A 19,157-nucleotide genomic window follows, 5' to 3' on the forward strand; every position below is an offset into this window, starting at 1 on the left:
TTTTGAAAATATAAGAGTCCCGCAAACTTTGAGCAGCCAAATTGCTGCTTATTAAAATGTCCAGAGTTCCCATCATCACCATTCTTCACCATATTGCAGCACAAATTCACTTCACAATGGACTTCCACCAGAGTGGCTCGGTAGCACCACTACTGACCGAGCTGGCTGAGTCCTGAAGGACATAGCTGCCAGACTGGGCCTGCGGCAGGTGGTGAGCAAACTAACATGAGGGAAAAGCCTACTTGACTTAGTCCTCACCAATCTACCTGTCACAGATGCATCTATCCATGACAGTATTGGTAGGAGTGATCACCGCACAGTCCTTGTGGAGTCGAATTCCCACCTTCACACTGAGGACACTATCAAATGTGTTGTGTGGCACTACCACCATGCTAAATGGAATAGATTCAGAACAGATCTAGCAGCTCAAAACTGGGTATCCATGAGGCGCTGTGGGCCACCAGCAGCTGCAGAATTGTATTCCAGCACAATCTGTAACCTCATGGCCCGGCATGTTCCTCACTCTACCATTGCCAACAAGCCTGGGGATCAACCCTGGTTCAATGAGGAGTGTAGAAGAGCATGCCAGGAGCAGCACAAGGCGTACCTAAAAATGAGGTGCCAACCTGGTGAAGCTACAACACAGGACTACATGCATGCTAAACAGCAGAAGCAACATGCTATAGACAGAGCTAAGTGATTCCACAACCAACGGATCAGATCAGAGCTCTGCAGTTCTGCCACATCCAGTTGTGAATGGTGGTGGACAATTGAACAACTAACGGGAGGAGGAAGCTCTGTAAACATCCTCTTCAATGATAGCAGAGTCCAGCACATGAGTGCAAAAGACAAGGCTGAAGCATTTGCAACCATCTTCAGCCAGAAGTGCCGAGTGGATGACCATCTTGGCCTCCTCCCAATATCCCCACCATCACAGAAGTCGGTCTTCAGCCAATTCGATTTACACCATGTGACATCAAGAAACAGCTGAGTGCACTGGATACAACAAAGGCTATGTGCCCCTACCACATCCCGGCTGTAGTGCTGAAGACCTGTGCTCCAGAACTATTCGCGCCTTTAGCCAAACTGTTCCAGTACAGCTACAACACTGGCATCTACCCGACAATGTGGAAAATTGCCCAGGTATGTCCTGTCCACAAAAAGCAGGACAAATCCAATCCGGCCAATTACTGCCCCATCAGTCTACTCTCAATCGTCAGCAAAGTGATGGAGGGTTTCATCGACAGTGCTATCAAGCGGTACTTACTCAACAATAACCTGCTCACCGATGCTCAGTTTGGGTTCCGCCAGGATCACTCGGCTCCAGACCTCATTACAGCCTTGGTCCAAACATGGACAAAACAGCTGAATTCTAAAGGTGAGGTGAGAGTGACTGCCCTTGACATCAAGGTAGCATTTGACCGAGTATGGCACCAAGGAGCCCTAATAAAATTGAAGTCAATGGGAATCAGGGGGAAAACTCTTCAGTGGCTGAAGTCATACCTAACACAAAGGAAGATGGTAGTGATTGTTGGAGGCCAATCATCTCAGCCCCAGGACATTGCAGCAGGAGTTCCTCAGGGCAGTGTCCTAGGCCCAACCATCTTCGCTGCTTTATCAATGACCTTCCCTCCATCATAAGGCCAGAAATGGGGATGTTCGCTGATGATTGCACAGTGTTCAGCTCCATTCACAACCCCTCAGATAATGAAGCAGTCCGTGCCCGCATGCAGCAAGACCTGGACAACATCCAGACTTGGGCTGATAAGTGGCAAGTAACATTCACGCCAGACAAGTGCCAGGCAATGACCATCTCCAACAAAAGAGAGTCTAACCAACCCCCCATGACATTTAATGGCATTACCATCGCCGAATCCCCCACCATCAACATCCTGGGGGTCATCATTGACCAAAAACTTAACTGAACCAGCCACATAAATACTGTGGCTACAAGAGCAGGTCAGAGGCTGGGTATTTTGCGGCGAGTGACTCACCTCCTGACCCCCCAAAGCCTTTCCACCATCTACAAGGCACAAGTCAGGAGTGTGATGGAATACTCTCCACTTGCTTGGATGAGTGCAGCTCCAACAACACTCGAGAAGCTCGATACCATCCAGGACAAAGCAGCCTGGTTGATTGGCACCCCATCCACCACCCTAAACATTCACTCCCTTCACCACTGGCGCACCGTGGCTGCAGTGTGTACCATCCACAGGATGCACTGCAGCAACTCGCCAAGGATTCTTCAACAGCACCTCCCAAACCCATGACCTCTACCACCTAGAAGGACAAGGACAGCAGGCACATGGGAACAACACCACCTGCACGTTCCCCTCCAAGTCACACACCATCCCGACTTGGAAATATATCGCCGTTCCTTCATTGCCGCTGGGTCAAAATCCTGGAGCTCCCTACCTAACAGCACTGTGGGAGAACCTTCACCACACGGACTGCGGTGGTTCAAGAAGGCGGCTCACCACCACCTTCTCAAGGGCAATTAGGAATGGGCAATAAATACTGGCTTTGCCAGCGATGCCCACATCCCATGAACAAATTTTTAAAAAAGATTGAAAAGAATGGGCCTATCATCTCTGGAGTTCAGAAGAATGAGAGGTGATTTCATTGAAACATATAAGATTACAAAGAGGCTTGACAGGGTAGATGCTGAGAGGTTGTTTCCCCTGGCTGGAGAGTCTAGAACTAGGAGGCATAGTCTCAGGATAAGGGGTCAGCCATTTAAGACTGAGATGAGGAGGAATTTCTTCACTCTACCCCAAAGCGCTGTGGATGCTGAGTCGTTGAGTATATTCAAGGCTGAGATAGATAGATTTTTGGACTCTCAGGTAATAAAGGGATATGGGGATCGGTGGGAACGTGGAGTTGAGGTCGAAGATCAGCCATGATCTTATTGAATGGTGTAGCAGGCTTGAGAGGCTGTGTGGCCTACTCCTGCTCCTATTTCCTATGTTCTTATGTTCTTAACCCCCTCGGAATTAAATGCCTTTTGCTTTGCATCCGTAGTGGGAAAAATATTGGACTCTGTTAGAAAGAAAGTAATTCATGATCATACAGTAAAAGTTAAGACAATAAATCCAGTATGAGGGTTTAGGAAGGTGCCTCACTACTTCATTAGGATTCTGTGAGGATGTAATAGACTCAGTGGTTTGGTAATAGCATTAATATTATAGATCTTGACATTTAGAAATCATTTGATAAGGTCTGTCATAAGAGACTTGGCAAAGGAAGGCTCATGGGTTCAAGGAGGAAGTTAATTGTCTAGATAATAAGAAACAGAGAGTAGTTATCAATGATTATAGTTCTAATTGGGTGGCAGTGACAAGCTGAAGTTTTCAATCAGAGGACCCCTGCTGTTCATAATAATCATTAATGACTACCCTGAGACTATTGTAAATAAAAAGGTAGAATTTCTGACCAGTGAAATGCTGGTGGGATTTGGACATGCAATTCTGAGGAATTGGGCACTGACTACCCCTGCCCAGACACCGCTGGAAACTCATCCATTAATATTTTCTGTCCGGGCTGTGTGCCTGTGTTATTTGTTCCCGTTAGTTGTGAGCATAAGTCTTGTTTCGTATGCATGCTCCATCATTGTTACTTCTACCCTTTCAGAACAGGCGTTAACAACAACAACTTGCATTTATATGGCATCATTAACATACTAAAACTTCCCAAATTGCTTCACGGGTGCATTATCAAACAAAATTTGACACCAAGCCACATAAGGAGATATTAGGATAGGTGACCAAAATATGGCAAGAGTCACAGATATAAGTTGCTCCTGAAAAGTGTAGCCTGCTGCATAATAGGCGTGTATGATAAGTGTTCAAAGAACTGTAAGGTTGAATGGGAGGAAAATCTTCTTGTTACGCATACTTTGCCAATCCACTTGGTAAAAGGTTTACTCAGTACCACTCCATTCGGTGTCTCCAGTCACAAGAATGAACCTGTGTCTTACTACCCTACCCTGAATGTTGTGATAAAACTAGTTTTATTTGGTACAAAATGGAAATTAGCATTACCAATTAAATGCTCATATTGTAATTTAAATTCATTGCTGACCTGTTGAAAACTTGACAGACTACCAGTAAGGAATGGCTTCACATGGGATACGACCTTGAAGGGTCACATTACCACCATCACCTCCATCCCATTGATGGACAAAAAAACACTTCTTCAGGGCTTGACTATGGTAATCAGGAGACTGATAATACCTATGTTTTGTTAAATTTATGTGAATAATGGGTTTGTGTCACTGAGGTGATGCCTATGGATTTACACAAAATTCTCCTGGCATCAGATTAATTTCTTGTCCCTGCCTCACCATAGCAACATGGTACAAAAATCGTGTGATCAGGTAGAATTCAAATTTACTATTTTAGTATGCAACTGGAGAGCATTAGTATGACAGTTTCTTGCTGCTTGTTCATTATTAGGAGTATCCAAGCCATCTGACGTTTCATTTGCACACAAGGAGACCCAGATGGGCACTCTTGATGAGTGGTGTGTGTGTACATTATGCCGGTATTTCAACTTGTGGCCTTTTTGTTGCAGAGTTACAATTAAACAAATCAAACAAGACTCTTGGTGAACAGTAATTTACAATAAAGTACCCTACTGAGTGACATCAGGCTTCATAGCCCATAACCTCTGCAGGCTGTTAGACTTGGCATCACAAGTTGGATATCTCTTGTAAACCACCACAAACTGTAGTCATTATTAGTGCCTCCTCAGCAGCTGTTCTGGTTTTAAATTTTTTTTTTGTCTGTGGTTTTCTCTTACTAAATGTGCATTCTACTTATACAACTTTTATTAAGGATAACATAATTTGATTAAATTTTGTTTGGCCTTGTTTTGATTTTATTATCAGAATCATTTGGTTGATAAAAGTTGTGTCTCCCCAGCTATCAAGGGCTGTTTTAGTTGGGAAAACTGTGTCTCATAGAATGGCTCTTGTTGCCTAGCGCTTTCCTTTACGTTCCCAGAACATAACTGATATATATATATATGCCAGCACACTCCAGCTTACAATGTCCCCCCTGTCCCCAGTCATTTTAATAGACAAGGGTCAGTAACCGGAAGACACAGAATTAAGGTGATAGGCAAAAGAGCCAGAGGCGAAATGAAGAAACATTTTTTTGCGCAGCAAGTTGTAATGATCAGGAATGCACTGCCTGAAAGATTCAATAGTAACTTTCAGAAGGGAATTGGATGAAAACTTGAAGGGAAAACATTTACAGGGTTGTAGGGAAAGAGCAAGGTAATGGGACTAATTGAATTGCTCTTTTAAAGTGCTGGCACAGGCACAATGCTGTGCTGTACCTACTATGATACTATGATAGAAGAGCTCTTATTATAAATGCTGCTGGTCGCATTATCAATTTGTACTTCTGTCTGGTTCACTTGCTGCTGCTTGCCCTGAGTTACTTACACAGGAGGTCTTGCTTCCACTGGCCGTCTTACAGATCGCCCTATGAGATTTATTTCAATATCTCTTTAGGATATCTCTTTACAACAGATCTTACTAGATTTGTTGTTAAAATGCTGCAGTTGTGAAAGAGGGCACCAAATTTAGTGAAGTTTTATTTTACTAAATTTTGTGATTGTGACATAGCATCTCTTGTACACTGAAGATGTTAATAAAGAACTGAAAGATATTTAAATACCTTAATGTATATGGTTAAAAGCCCAAGATTGTGGGCTGAATACTGTTCATGATCTCCTGCCTCTTAAACTGCTTGGTGGCCTGCAAACCATGATGCTTGCTTTGTAGCTCTTTGAGTGGCCCGTTGCTGTGGGTGGAATGGGGCCAAATCAAAGCCACTGCACACTAAGAAACTCTTTTGTTCCACCATGTTGCATGGATATTGTGTTTACAGGGTCAACACAAGTAGATATTTAGTCTTTTATATGTTATATAATAATGGTAGTTGCTTGAATGTGTCTTCAGGAGTGTAGCAGTGCCTTGGAGGCTCAGATATTTGTAGATCCCTTGGAGTTCAGTGACAAAGTTCGTTACGTCATCTGACTGCCTTGAGAACGTTGCAAGCTTTTAGATGCAGATTGTAATGTGGTGCCTTTCCTCTGGAGGGTATTTTATAAAATTATTTGTTATTTATTTGTCCTTTTAAAAGAAATAATTACACAAGTGCACTCTAACCCAGCCAGGCCACTTTGAGATTTATATCCTGTCTCTAGAGTGAGACAGTAGAAATGATAGTGAGCCTATAACTTTTGCCACTGTAGCATTCATTGCCTGGCAAGGACGTGGGATTGTCAAGTTGGATGTTCACAGTGACAGCTCTGGAGGGGTAGCAGGAGTTGCTTCTTTGTGATCAATTTTAAACAAATGCGTTTTTAAATATACTACCAGTTCTCCAGCAGCAATGTTCTTGGTAATTTGGAGGATATACATTTTTAGAATGACAGGAGCATTATTACCATGCAACACATGGGCATTCAAACAATGGCCCAAGGATTGTATAAGGTTTGTGAGCCCTGGTATTGCAGCTCATGAAGCCCAGGCAACTTCATCCATTTGCAGTTGTACTTCTCACACTCTGGTTTATCCTGTTTAAATTTTATGGGCTTGGACATTTGCAAAGCGCTGAAAATTTCATGGGAGTCATTTTCACCTTCAACGCCTGGACGTTAATCTGGCAGAGCGGATCACTCGCCCATTGTAATGCCCTCCTGATTTTCATGTTTTTGATTTCAATGTGATGAAAATCATGCGAGTTCTACAATGGGCGGGCCGTCTTCTCTGCCAGATTACCCCCTACCTCTCTCCAGTTTTTCCTCATGATTCAGACCCCCTGACACTGGGGATCAGCCTCATTGCTCTTATCTGCACTGCCTCCAGTGCTTTTATGCCTTTCTTGTTTCTTGGCACAGGAACTGGATGCAGTATTCAAGGTACAGTCTGACTAGAGCACACCATACAGTTTCACAATTACCTCCTTTGACTTATAATCTATTGTTTGGACGATATAGTTCAACATCCTATTAGCTCTGTTGGTTGCACATGTTTAGTAATGGGTCTACTAAGACTCCTAGGTCTCTTTCAGCTTCATTCTTAGCTATTTCAACACCATTCATAGATTCATCTATTTTCCCTTCCTATGTATACACTGTCTGCATTAAATGTTATCGGCCATTATTCTGTCCACTTACATATCTTCTCCAGCTCTTTATGGAATTTGGGAGCTGCCTCTTGCGATTCCACCACCATTCCTCGTTTGGTATCATTTGCAAATCTTACCACTTTGCGTTGAGTTTCGGAATCCAGACCCTTTATATAAATTTGAAACAGTAGCGATGCCAGGAGCAAGCCCTAGGGTTCTCACTCCAATTCCCCTAATGAGTACTCATTGTTTCCAACCCATCAACCAGTATCTTATCCATTCCCAGGGCTTGCCCTAAACCCCACAACTTTGAGATTAGTTAATAGCCTCTCGTGGAACTTTATCAAAAGCCTTTTGGAAGTTGAGGTATGCTATCTTATAGGGCTTACTTGAATTATCACTTCCTCAAAGAAGTCGAGGAGGTTGGTCAGGCAGGATTTTCCCCGTCTGAATCCATGCTAGGTTATGGTAATACATATGATCCTCAAATTTGCTCCTGAAAATTAATTCCATTATTTTACATGGAATGGAAATAAGATTAATGGGGATGATTTTCATTTGCCTGCCACCCGTTTCTCACCTGCAAAATGAATAGCTATAAAGGAAGTTTGGGGGGAGGGGGCAATTCGGTCACCTCATTGACGCCCAAGGCCCTCTTGATGCAATTTTCAGGTGGGCCTGTAAATGGGTGAGCAGCACAGCCTGTTTCAGGTGGGAGGCTGCTTACAAACGCATATCGGGGTCCCACCCCAGTTCTAGGACCCTGTTTGCAATTTTCAGGTATAACAGGCGGTGTTGTACACTTTGCCCATTTGTACCAGGCAGCGAGCAGCCTAACCAGCGACCCTTAAAGGGACCACTGGTGGCCACTCAAGTAAAGGCTCAAAAAACTTTGGGGGAGAATTTTTGTGGAGTGACTCCTCCAAAAATACTGTGGCCTGCTGCCAGCCTGTGCTTGACGCCATCCAGGATCGGCTCCCCCCTCCCTCCCAGGCCCAACTTGCCGGCCAACTTCCCACCCTCTCACAGCTGGTGAGCTGCAGTGGAGTGCCTGTTTGCTGCCCCCAGCTCGCTAGCTACATCCAAATGAGGTCCGAACCCGAACATTTTTTGAGCTTCCCGATGCCGGCTTTGGGCAGATGGTGCGGATGCTCCACCAACTTCACGACCGTTACAGGCGGAAGTTGAATATCCCCCCAATGGGTCGGATGTTGCCTCTGTCTGTTTTGTCACCTTTGTTGAATATACTGGGGTCCATAATGTTAAAAATGTGAACAAGATTTGTGCCCGCTGAAAAGCAAGATTTACTTAACATCTTTTAATCAAGAGAACATTTTTTCATAATTAATTCATAACCAATGAATTATTCTTTGAAAAAATATTAGTGGTTATGGTTTATATGCAGCTCTGCAGAAATGTCAACTTCTATATTTAGTACAAAGACTCTGAAAATTCTTAATTGCGCGGTGCTTTTCTTGCAACTTTTCTTGGTTTTGGTGATTCCTGTCTTAGCTGCATTTCTTTAACATTATTAAATCCATGCATGTGTGACAGGAGGTTTGAAATACACATTGTTAAGGGCTGAATTTTCCTCCACTATACTTAACAAAATTGGACGGGATAGCAGCAGGAAATGGGGCAAAATCAGAAGTGTGGCCCACAACCACGCTCCCACCCTGACCTCGATTTCCTTCCCCCCTCCCCTCTCGGGCCAACTGCCTGGCACCCCTTCCCAATGCATGGAAGCGCCAGTGAACCCAGCCTGCTGTCCCATTTCTTGCTACTGTTGTCTCTGCCAACTCCAAAGTACAGCACGAGAAAGTTGATGTTAGTCCCTGGGGTAGTGGCAGTACGTCCCCTAAGTCATTGCATGGAGGGAGAGAGCCTAGTAGTGGGCTCCTCTCCTTCTCCAGCAGCTCTAATCACTAATCATTGTAGGCCTCTGGCTGGGCTGTGGCCTAAAACATTTTCCTGTGTTGTTCGTCGGGGCACTTCCACTCCCCACCCCCCCTCCACCCCTTTAAATCCCTGGCTGCCTGTGCAGGTGCTGCAATGGCAGCGTCGCCAAAATTTTCCGCCTCGGCAGCAGCAGGGCTCCCTCTTGGTAGTGGCATTCATGCCTGGAACTCAGCCTGTATGACAAACAAGCCCAGACTCAGGAAAGAGGATCAGAGTTACAGCGCCGTCACAGTAGTGGTTGGAAGTCCCAGCTCGCCGCAACCTGCCCACAAAAGCGAAATACAACCCTGCATGTTACATGTTTCAAATCTCCTTGTGTTTATACCCAAGTTCAATAACATTAAACAAGTGGAATCTTAGCAGACAATTGAGGCAGATTCCTGAAACTGAGAGAAAACATAGCAGACAGATTGTGATGCAAAGCGCAGAGTTTACTACATACAGCAAGTTAGAATCTCTGGTTCCAAGTTATATTTTGCTGTTCGGGCTGGTTAATGCACCCTTGAAAACAGAATACAGATTGATGAATGGATGTTAGTGTTGAAGATACTACTTATAGATTGGCACAATATTTGTGGATACTTGGCTCAGTGATAGCGCTTCCACCTCTGAGCTCGGAGGCTGTCAGTTCTAAGCCCACTCCTGGGACCTAGCCTAGTCTGACACTGAGGGAGTGTTGCACTGTTGGAGGTGCCTGTTCAGCTGGACATAAAAGAGCCCATAGCACTATATGAAGATGAGTAGAAAAGTCCTCTCAGTGTCCTGGCCAACATTTATCCCTCAACCAGCCCCCCAAAAAACAATTAATTGATCATTCATCTCATTGCCGTTTGTGGGACCTTGATATGTGCAAATTAGATGTTGTGTTTGCCTACATAAGAACGGTGATTATACTTCAAAAGTAATTCATTCATTGTGAAGTACTTTGGGACATCCTGAGACGTGAAAGCTGCTATATAAAAGCAAGTTCTTTCTTCCGCATTCCAAACTAAAAGATCATGAACACTTTAATTAATGAGGCGTGACAACTCAGAAGATCTCAAGGTAAATCTTGAAGGTTATAGTGGCCTTGTTTCATTAGAACAGAAGAAACCTGCAGTCTGTTCATTAGTCGATTGAAAGCCAGCATAGCCCAATGGTGACATTCAGCACCTTGCGTTCCAGCAAGGATAAGAAAGTTATGCTGATAGGGTTTTATGAAGTAGGGTGGGAGGAGGCTCGTGTGGAGCATAAACACCGGCATGGACCAGTTGGGCCTATTGGCCTGTTTCTGTGCTGTACGTTCTATATAATTCTATGATAACTGAACATAGTTCATGTCATTGTCATTTTCTGGGGCTTTACCTCACACAAACAGAACGGTGCTTGGGTGGCATCCCAAAAACAGATCCACCAGAACTACCTATTTTCTCATTGTAAAGCACACAGCTACACAACCACAAGCACCATCTCTCGTTCCTTGTGCTCTCTTCTTTTCAGTTGCCCAAAAGATTATTGCCAGGGTGGTCTCCCGATCGGTTGCCTTAACTTTGATGGATACACCATGTAGATAGCGTTTCCACTCATCTTCCACCAAAGTTACGGCGGCCAATTGGGAGAACCCCAAAGGAAATTCCCAGCACTTGTATATAGTGGAATAGTCTGCTTTAGCTGTGAAACCAGATGTAGAGAGAAAATTTAGGTGTGATTGGAGGACTGTAGACAATATCATTTCTCATTCATCTGTTGATGTCCCACAATGTAGAAAGGGAATCATGTTTATTGTAAGTAGATCACGGCCTCGAATAAACTTGTTGATATCTTGACCTACTTTGCCACTCCGTGGCTGCAACCATACATGGAAAAAGGAATGTGAATAGGATCCCCTCTATGGCTGTGTGTAGAAATTAAAACATAAAAATTGGATCATACTGCACTTAGATCACGCCCTGATTCTAGGCTCCGATGTTGATCTTATGTGCATTGTACACTTATAATGAGATGGTTTGAATTCAGAAGTTAACGTTGTACATGGTTGACCTATTAATGGGATCTGTGCACAAAATAGAGGACACCTCCAGCAGGCAACAATCCCTCTTCCAATTGATTTGTTTTGACACCTGTTCCACTTGTAACAAGCTGTAAAGGGCGAGTGGATAAGCTCAGTTGCCAGCGTGAATAAAAGCCGTTTATAACGTTTGTTTGTCTACTGGAGAAATTGTGAGAAACATCTCATGCGCCCACTTCAGGCCTGGGTTTTCCTAAATTTGAACTATGCACACACAATAGTTGTGGGGAACGGGCAGATATTTTAATTTAGCACACCACAGGCCTGAATATCAACATCCTTCTGGGGGAAAATTGAATGAGACAATTCGGTTTTGAAGTGTAGGTGCACAGGGTAGATTGTCACTTTCCTGTGAGCAGTTGAAAATTTAGCACAATTTAATTAAAACAGGAATCCCAGCCTTCATTTTCAAAGGGCATCTTCTGGTTAATGACTGGAGCAAAATTTTTTAAATGGAGTTAAATTGCCCTCCTTGGCTCCTCTTCGTATGAAAATGCCTTGACCATTTTCAGAATATTGACAGGGTGAGTGGCATCCTGAGATTATTAAATTACCCTGGTACTTGGGAAGCAATTGGAATAATCATTGGAGTTAAAGACTGCAAATGATTTTTCAAGGTAAAATTTAATACATAACAAGTTTACAACTAAAGAATAGTCCAAATGAAACACTTTGGGCATTTCCTTATATTCAACATTACAAATGAACTGGCTTTTTTATCTTGTGAACAAAACCCTTTGCACGTTTTGCAAACTGAAGGGAAATTAATTATTGACTTTCTAATTGCTTCTTTCCGGTTTTCTAATGTTAACAGGCTTTGCCCAAGGGGAAGACTCACTCCCTCCCCTATTCATGAACTGGATTAATCTGTTGTAATTATTCACTACATAACCTCCCATTTTGCAGCTTTTGCTGTAGATAATCCCAGAGCACTGTGAGTTTTCTTTATGCTTTACCAGCAGAGGTGAACAGAAGAGACAAAAGATTTGAGTGACTGTGAAGTAATGACACCTGTGCTGCTTGTATTTCCTGTTAGGTATCTCCCCAACAGTGAAGAAGACTGAGATGGACAAATCTCCATTTAACAGCCCATCTCCGCAGGATTCGTCTTCACGATTGAGTAGCTTTACACAGCACCACCGTCCCGTGATCGCTGTGCACAGTGGTAAGAAAACAATTCTGCTAACATCACTGTCAGAAAAATAAGGTCTTGAAAGCAAAGTGCCCAGTCTTACAAATCATAATTTATTGGGTACCATATGCTCTATTTTGCGTGACTGTAATATTTTTGATTAAGCCAATCCCCACCTAGTCCACTTTTACGAAATGTCTGTAGAGGGAATAAATGTATAAAATTACTGTTCTCCTGACAAACATTTGCAGTGAGCACCTTTTGAACATCATGGCCATGATTTCCTCCATGACAGCCACATACAAGTTACTGGGGATAAATCCATAGTCACTCCATTTTTTAATTTTTCTTCTCCTGGATGATATAATAAAGTTATGGTATTCTAATGTCTGTAACAGCCATTTTCTTTGGCTGCCACCAGGAAGCAGTGATATTAATTGCACCCATGTAGTAAATTTCCTGGGTTCCTAATTGGCTGGAGACTAATCATGCTTCAGAAAGGACTCTAGCCCAATCCTGTTCTCCTTCCCCTGACATCCACACTTTCCAACAGGGGTTACTAGATAGTGATTAGGAGCAAAAACCCTCCCTATTTTTCCTCTCCCTATTTTTCCTCTCCCTATTTTTCCTCTCCCTTTCCCAAGGGCATAGAGCAAACTATGGCACTCCAATTGATTGAGATCAAGCAACTCAGCCTTGGACTTCCCTGGTCTGTGCGAGTACCATACCCACTGAGCTACCTTGGGGGCCCTGGAAAATACCTTTAATTGTAGACTTCAGCAATTGCAGGAAAACCACAATTCTCATACTCTGAAATAAATAACCAGTCCATGATGTCAAGCACACCTTGCTGCTGACAGTAAAGGGGAAAATTTGGTGCTAGTGTATTCTTTAATATTTCCATACAAATGTATAAATCAACTAAAAAGAAGGAATTCGAAGAATGTAATTGTTGCTACCACGTATGAAACTAACTGACCATTATGTTTTATATTTAAGCTCAGTACTGAAAATTCTATTTCTGAAGATAATTTTGTATGACTTTCTTGTAAGCCCTGATATTCTGCTCCAAAGTCACGTTGACCCCCATCACCGATTCAATTTTGATGTCATGGCTTCCCAGCCCAATGTCACTCCCTGCTGGCTGGGTGTTGAAGTTTGAATTCCTTTAGCAATGAAGCCTGAAGCCAGAAAGATCTGAATTGTTATGCTCTGTATTTATGGACCTATTTACAGGCCCGTTAAGGATAACGGGCTTATTTTTCTTCAAGTGTATACTTTCCTGGCCCGTACACAAAATAAATATTTAAAAGCCAAACTCTAAAGCTGCTCTTATACAGCCGCTCCTTTTGTTTGGATTTTGGTCCGTGTGTCGGCTCCCCGTGTTTACAGTGCTAAATCTGGTTTTCTTATCCTGGGGGTAGAGCTTTTCACAAGTCTACCATTCTGGTGCCAGGAGAAAAGAGTCAGATTTATCATTGTGAATGCAGAAAGCCAGCCCAGGGATGCTGGCCTGCTAGGATCAATCTGAAACTAGCAGTAATATAAAAATGGCTTTGCCAGGTGAATACTGATTCACTGTTCATACAAATGGATTTGTTATTCACAAACTGCAGGATTTTAGGCAGTATATAAGGTGCCTTGATTATCCTGTTGTTGTAAATATAAAAGAACGTTTCGCAAGCCTAATTAGTCTTTTTACTACAGCGTGCTTTCAGTTCTTTATTTTAGTGTATGCGTGAAAACTTGTGAAAGGTCAATCATATGCTTAAAAGGGATCATTAGGAAGGGAACTGGAAACACAGTCACATTCTGGGGTAGTTTCCAGTGGTCATTGCTCCAAGCACAATGCAACTCATCAAACAAGCATTACTTGGTTTAAAAATATTTCAACAGTTATGCAATACTCGGGGTAAAATTAGTCTCGGGCGGTGGTGCAAAACGGGCGATAGTGCTTCGGCTGCCGGTTTTACACCCTGCCCAAATCTCCTTTCTGTTGACCAAAATTCGGTTGTGGTATTGGGCACAGAAATCTAAGTATTAATTGACGGAGAAGTTTAAATTTTGAGGAAAAATATAGGAAATGTAGGAGTATTTAAAAAGATATCTTTCATTCTCTTAGGTATCCTTCTAGATGTAATTATGTGTATTTGTATGTGGAAAACATAGTCCATTGAGCAGTTTAAGAGAATTCAGAGAAAGTTTACTTCTTGACACATTTTATTGTTTAAGGGATTATGGATTTGTGCATTCTATTAATCCTTTCACTGTCCATATCTAACGTATGACTCCAGGTCACCTTACTGCTTTGCACTCCAATTGTTTTCCTGTTGTGTAATTCAGGACTACTGAACTGAGTGAATTGTGTGTGTCTAATTCAAAGTAATTTTGTTTTGAATAAAAATGGAATGTTCCTTTTGATTCATCAATTGATGAAAGTGCAAATAGAGATTCTGTACTGCCAACATCATTAAAAATGCAATGGATAATGTACTCTTATCAGTACGAAAGTGCACTATATCTTGTAACCAGCACTTGTTTTTCCATGTGGTCTGTGTGGAAAGCAGGATTGCTTAAAATTTATTTTTTAAAAATATATAAAAGTTTTGTTGTGAAGGCTCCCGTTTCCAGTTGAGGCAGGAGTCCTCATAAAAATGAAGCATGGTACAAGTACCTAGTGAAGAAGCTCTCACATTGAGCAAAATTTAAAAACTGAAAGGTGTTTTAACACTTGATTAACATCTCATTAAAAATAGAGACTTGTGCTAATGGGCAAGTAGGAAACATCAGTCATAGCAAAAATGAAGTGTTTCCTGTGGTGTGCTAGTGCCAAGAGCAATACAAGTGTGAGCGTAAAAGTAAACCCCTTGCATCTTCAATACTTAAAATATGTGTAAATGTAAGATCTGATTCTTTTTCTTTATTCTATCAAATGGTTGAAAGCAAAAACTGTTCTTCTGTGCATTTGCAGGTCTTGCATCAAGAAGTCCCCATGCCTCTTCATCTTTACATTTTCCAACAACCTCCATCCTACCCCAGAGTGCTTCAGGCTACTTCCCTCACACAACAATCCGGTTCCCACCACATCTCAATCCACAGGACCCTCTCAAAGATCTGGTCTCACTTGCCTGTGACTCATCCAATCAGCAACCAGGCCCGGTAAGAATAAACTTTCTTGCAGAAGTCTCTAATATACATTTGTAAAAAGGGGACAATGTGGCCTGATTCTGTGTCTTAAGAGCAGATAGGGGATTAATAAGGCAGTGCAATTTATGAATTTTATAGCACAAGAAAAAACATCAGTCAGCCTTTTTCTGAAATGTCCTTCAATGTCAATTTTTAGGATTGCCCATTTTTTCCCTGGTATCAGAGAATTTGTCTGAAAATATTCCAGAAACGACCCAAATTCTCAGATATAAAGAGATAATATAAAGGATGCCAAAAGTCAATGTTTCATGCAAGAGTTTCATTTGCTGTGATGTTCGTGCAGTCTGACAAAGTTTGCTGATGAATTTTGCTCTGTACGGGAGTCCAGTGTTATAGCAGTGAACCGTCACGTATCTCAGCAATGTCATGTCAGCATCTACAATCCCCTCCTACTTTTTACTCAAAGTGTTCGTGGAGAATTTCACAGTAGGGGTGATTCACAGTAGGGGAGAATGGCTCAACCCCTTTGACAAGCCTTTAAACAGTGACATTTGGTGACATTATGTAAATAGGCTGAACAATTGCAATATTTATACCAATAATGGTGAGACTTATAAGTTTAAAGAGATGTGCACATTGCTGTCTGTGGGCTTGTGGAGTCAGCTTTGGAACCATTTGAGTGCTGGTAAGGGAGATAATGCAAAATCCTGTTTCAAGAAAGTTCACTCCATCAGTGTCAGTTTCCTTCAGATGCCCCTTCCCAGCAGATGCCATGCAGTATGACCTCCCCTTCTTGGACCATGCATTATCACCTACCCTTCTTGGACCATGCATTATCACCTCCCCTTTTCGGACCATGCAATATCACCTTCCCTTTTTGGACCATGCAGTATCACCTTCCCTTCTTGGACCATGCATTATCATCTCCCCTTTTTGGACCTTGCAATATCACCTCCCCTTCTTGGACCATGAAGTATCACCTCCCCTTCTTGGACCATGCCGTATCATCACTCCTTCTTGGAAATGCAGTATCATCGCCCCTTCTTGGTCCATAGAGTAGAACCTCCCCTTCCTGGACCATGAAGTAACACCTCCCCTTCTTGGTCCATGCAATATCATCGCCCCTTCTTGGTCCATGAAGTATCATCTCCCTGCTGTAGCTCCTTCCAGTGATCTTCAGCATGTCTAGAACTGATGACATTTGCAACTGAGACAGCACAAAGAGCTTCACTGACATCAATGGAGATAGTTCCATCACCTGCAAAAAAAGGGGATAGTAGGATGTGATTTTTATATCCCCCCTTCATAACTCAAGTGCTATAGTTATACTAATTATAAAAAATATACTACAGTTTCTTGCTTTGTATCTGTACATTGACCTGATTCAGTTTTTTTGTGTGTGTGGCTAAGCACACCGATGGATACAGCCATGGGTAAGGAAGAAAGAACTTGCATTTATATAGTGTCTTATCGGGTTCCAAAGCATTTCACATCTAATGAATTACTTTTAAAGTGTAGTCACCATTTTTATGCAGGCAAATGCAGCAACCAATCTGCACGCAGCAAAGTCCCACATATGGCAAATAAGGTGAATAACCAATTAAATTGTTTTTTGGTGATGTTTTGGGAAAGAAATGTTGTGTCAGTACACAAGGAGAATTCCCTGCTGTTTTTGAAGTAGTGCCATGGAATCTGTATGCCCATCTGAACAGGCAGACAGGTCCTCGGTTTAACGTCGGATCTGAAAGATGGCAAATCCAACAATTCAGCATGCCCTCAGCAGTGCAAGCGTATCATCTTAGATTAAGTTCTCAAACGCTGCAGTGTGGCTCGAGCTCTCAACCTTCTGACTCAGCAGCGAACGTACCACCAAATAAACCAAACTAATACGTCAATCTAGTAAAAGAGATTTGTTTTAAAAATGCAGTTAAAGTTCTTTATCCTCTGTAGTATCTTTCTGTAAACTAGAGTCTGCCGTGCAAATGTCAAAAAGTGTTTTAGGCCACTCAATATACCAAGGAAAATGTACAGATTCTTTCAGTGACACCAGGAAGACAAGTAAATGAAATTATGGGATCTGGACTGAATTTGCCAGTCAGGTTGAAGAGTAGTTCAAATTTCTCTAAGCCAGTAGGTGAACATTAAACTGACAAATTAGAGACAGGTTCCAGCTGTGCTTAGTAGGTAGCAGCAGTGGCTGTGCTGATGTAGATGTTTTCAGGCTATTGTGGTTCATACAAACATTGGTCCGCAATGTTTGCTCATTAGAATCAGGAGTGCATTGTGAATACATGTGTAAGTATTGATTACCATTCAGCCCACTTGTTCTGAAACATCTCTGTGGTTTACAGTGTGCTATCATGTTACAGATATTAATGCAAACTAAAGGCATGTCTTTGTTGTTCACTCCTTCCATCTACCTGGGTCTGGAGAGCAGGACGATGCAGCCCAGAGACATCTCTACAAATCTTTCAATGCCACTTCTAAATCAAACTACATAGAGGCACTTATGACCAGAGCTGTCAACGCTGAGCAAATTACAGGTGTGAAGTTTTCAGTTGCAAGTCAGCCACACGCCTGAGGCGTCATAACACTGAAAACATAAACAGGGTTAAAAGCAGCAACAGAAAATGTTAGAAATATGCAACAGGTCTGTCAGAATTTGTAAAGAGAAAGGGAAGGTTAACTTTTCAGGTATATTTCCAGAATTTTGTTTTTTATTTCAGATTTCCTGCATTTGCAGTTTTTCTTTCTTGTTAAAAGTGAAAGAGAGGTATCCATCACAAGGGTCACAGGTGATGTCCTGTTACTGCTGCTATGGCTACTCAGAGTCACGGATTTATTTTTAAGAGAGCAATTGAGTTCTGTTTCCTGAAGGGAGAAGCACTTTCAGCCCATCACCTATCACCTGGGGGAAGTGGGCCCTCACCAGGATGGATGGGCATCCGAAGTAGTATAAAAGCAACTGGTACAAAACCCCACCAAAAAAAATAAGCTGTTGCAGTTAAAACAAACTCTGCTGCCTACTGAACAGCATTCACATTTTAATGACTGAAAAGAGCTAACTCTTCTCAGCTGCTTTCTATCATTAACAATCACACTGGCAGTGGGAGGTCAAGGACTATTGCTCCGTGAATGCATTTCAGTACCATGCATGGAGCTGTGTCTTCTTCAGTTTCACAACAATGCAATCAAGCAGTGAAAATATAGTTGTCATACTTAATTGCCTTGAAACTATAAGTAACACTGCATCCATTACAGTAGAAAAGTGGTGTGAACTTCATCTTTTTCTCTCTTTATCTCAGTTAGCCCCTTGTCCTCACTCCCACTTGTACTGTGGATAGTGGGATAGCTCTGCCTCCAGAGCATTCTCTCCTCTCACGACAGAACAAAAAAAAACAAGAGAAACACTGGGAATTACCAACACCATCCATGAAATTGTGATTCTGTGGCAAAAGCGTGAGATATTGCTATCTGGAGTTATGAGTGACTCCCATCAAATGAGCCATTTGGAAGCCTGTATTTGTGCAGTGTGGGAACCTATCCCATCCTCAATATCACTCTCCAAAATGGACTAATGGAATTCAGCCAGCCTGTAACTCCAAAAGGTTTCTCTCTTATAGTAAGGTCCAAGTGCAAATGTAAGTCAAGACTTTGATTTGAATTCCTGTTAAAGCTCAGTCCCCTAACATTATGGATATTGGGCTTGCTACATGAGTCAAGTTTCTAA

At 42.3% G+C, this 19,157-nt stretch overlaps 1 protein-coding gene across 3 annotated transcripts in view; it reads left to right on the forward strand.

Moving 5' to 3' along the window:
* The window catches only part of nfic (nuclear factor I/C), a 396,187-nt gene that overhangs the window by 274,585 nt on the left and 102,445 nt on the right, over positions 1–19,157 (forward strand). For all 3 annotated transcript variants that reach the window (XM_067968254.1, XM_067968253.1, XM_067968255.1), the window contains exons 7-8: positions 12,185–12,313; positions 15,252–15,439. In XM_067968254.1, coding sequence (XP_067824355.1) covers positions 12,185–12,313; positions 15,252–15,439 — 317 coding nt within the window. The remainder of the gene's footprint in view (positions 1–12,184; positions 12,314–15,251; positions 15,440–19,157) is intronic.

This window comes from Heptranchias perlo, chromosome 29, assembly GCF_035084215.1.
Source record: "Heptranchias perlo isolate sHepPer1 chromosome 29, sHepPer1.hap1, whole genome shotgun sequence".
Lineage (NCBI taxonomy): Eukaryota > Metazoa > Chordata > Chondrichthyes > Hexanchiformes > Hexanchidae > Heptranchias > Heptranchias perlo.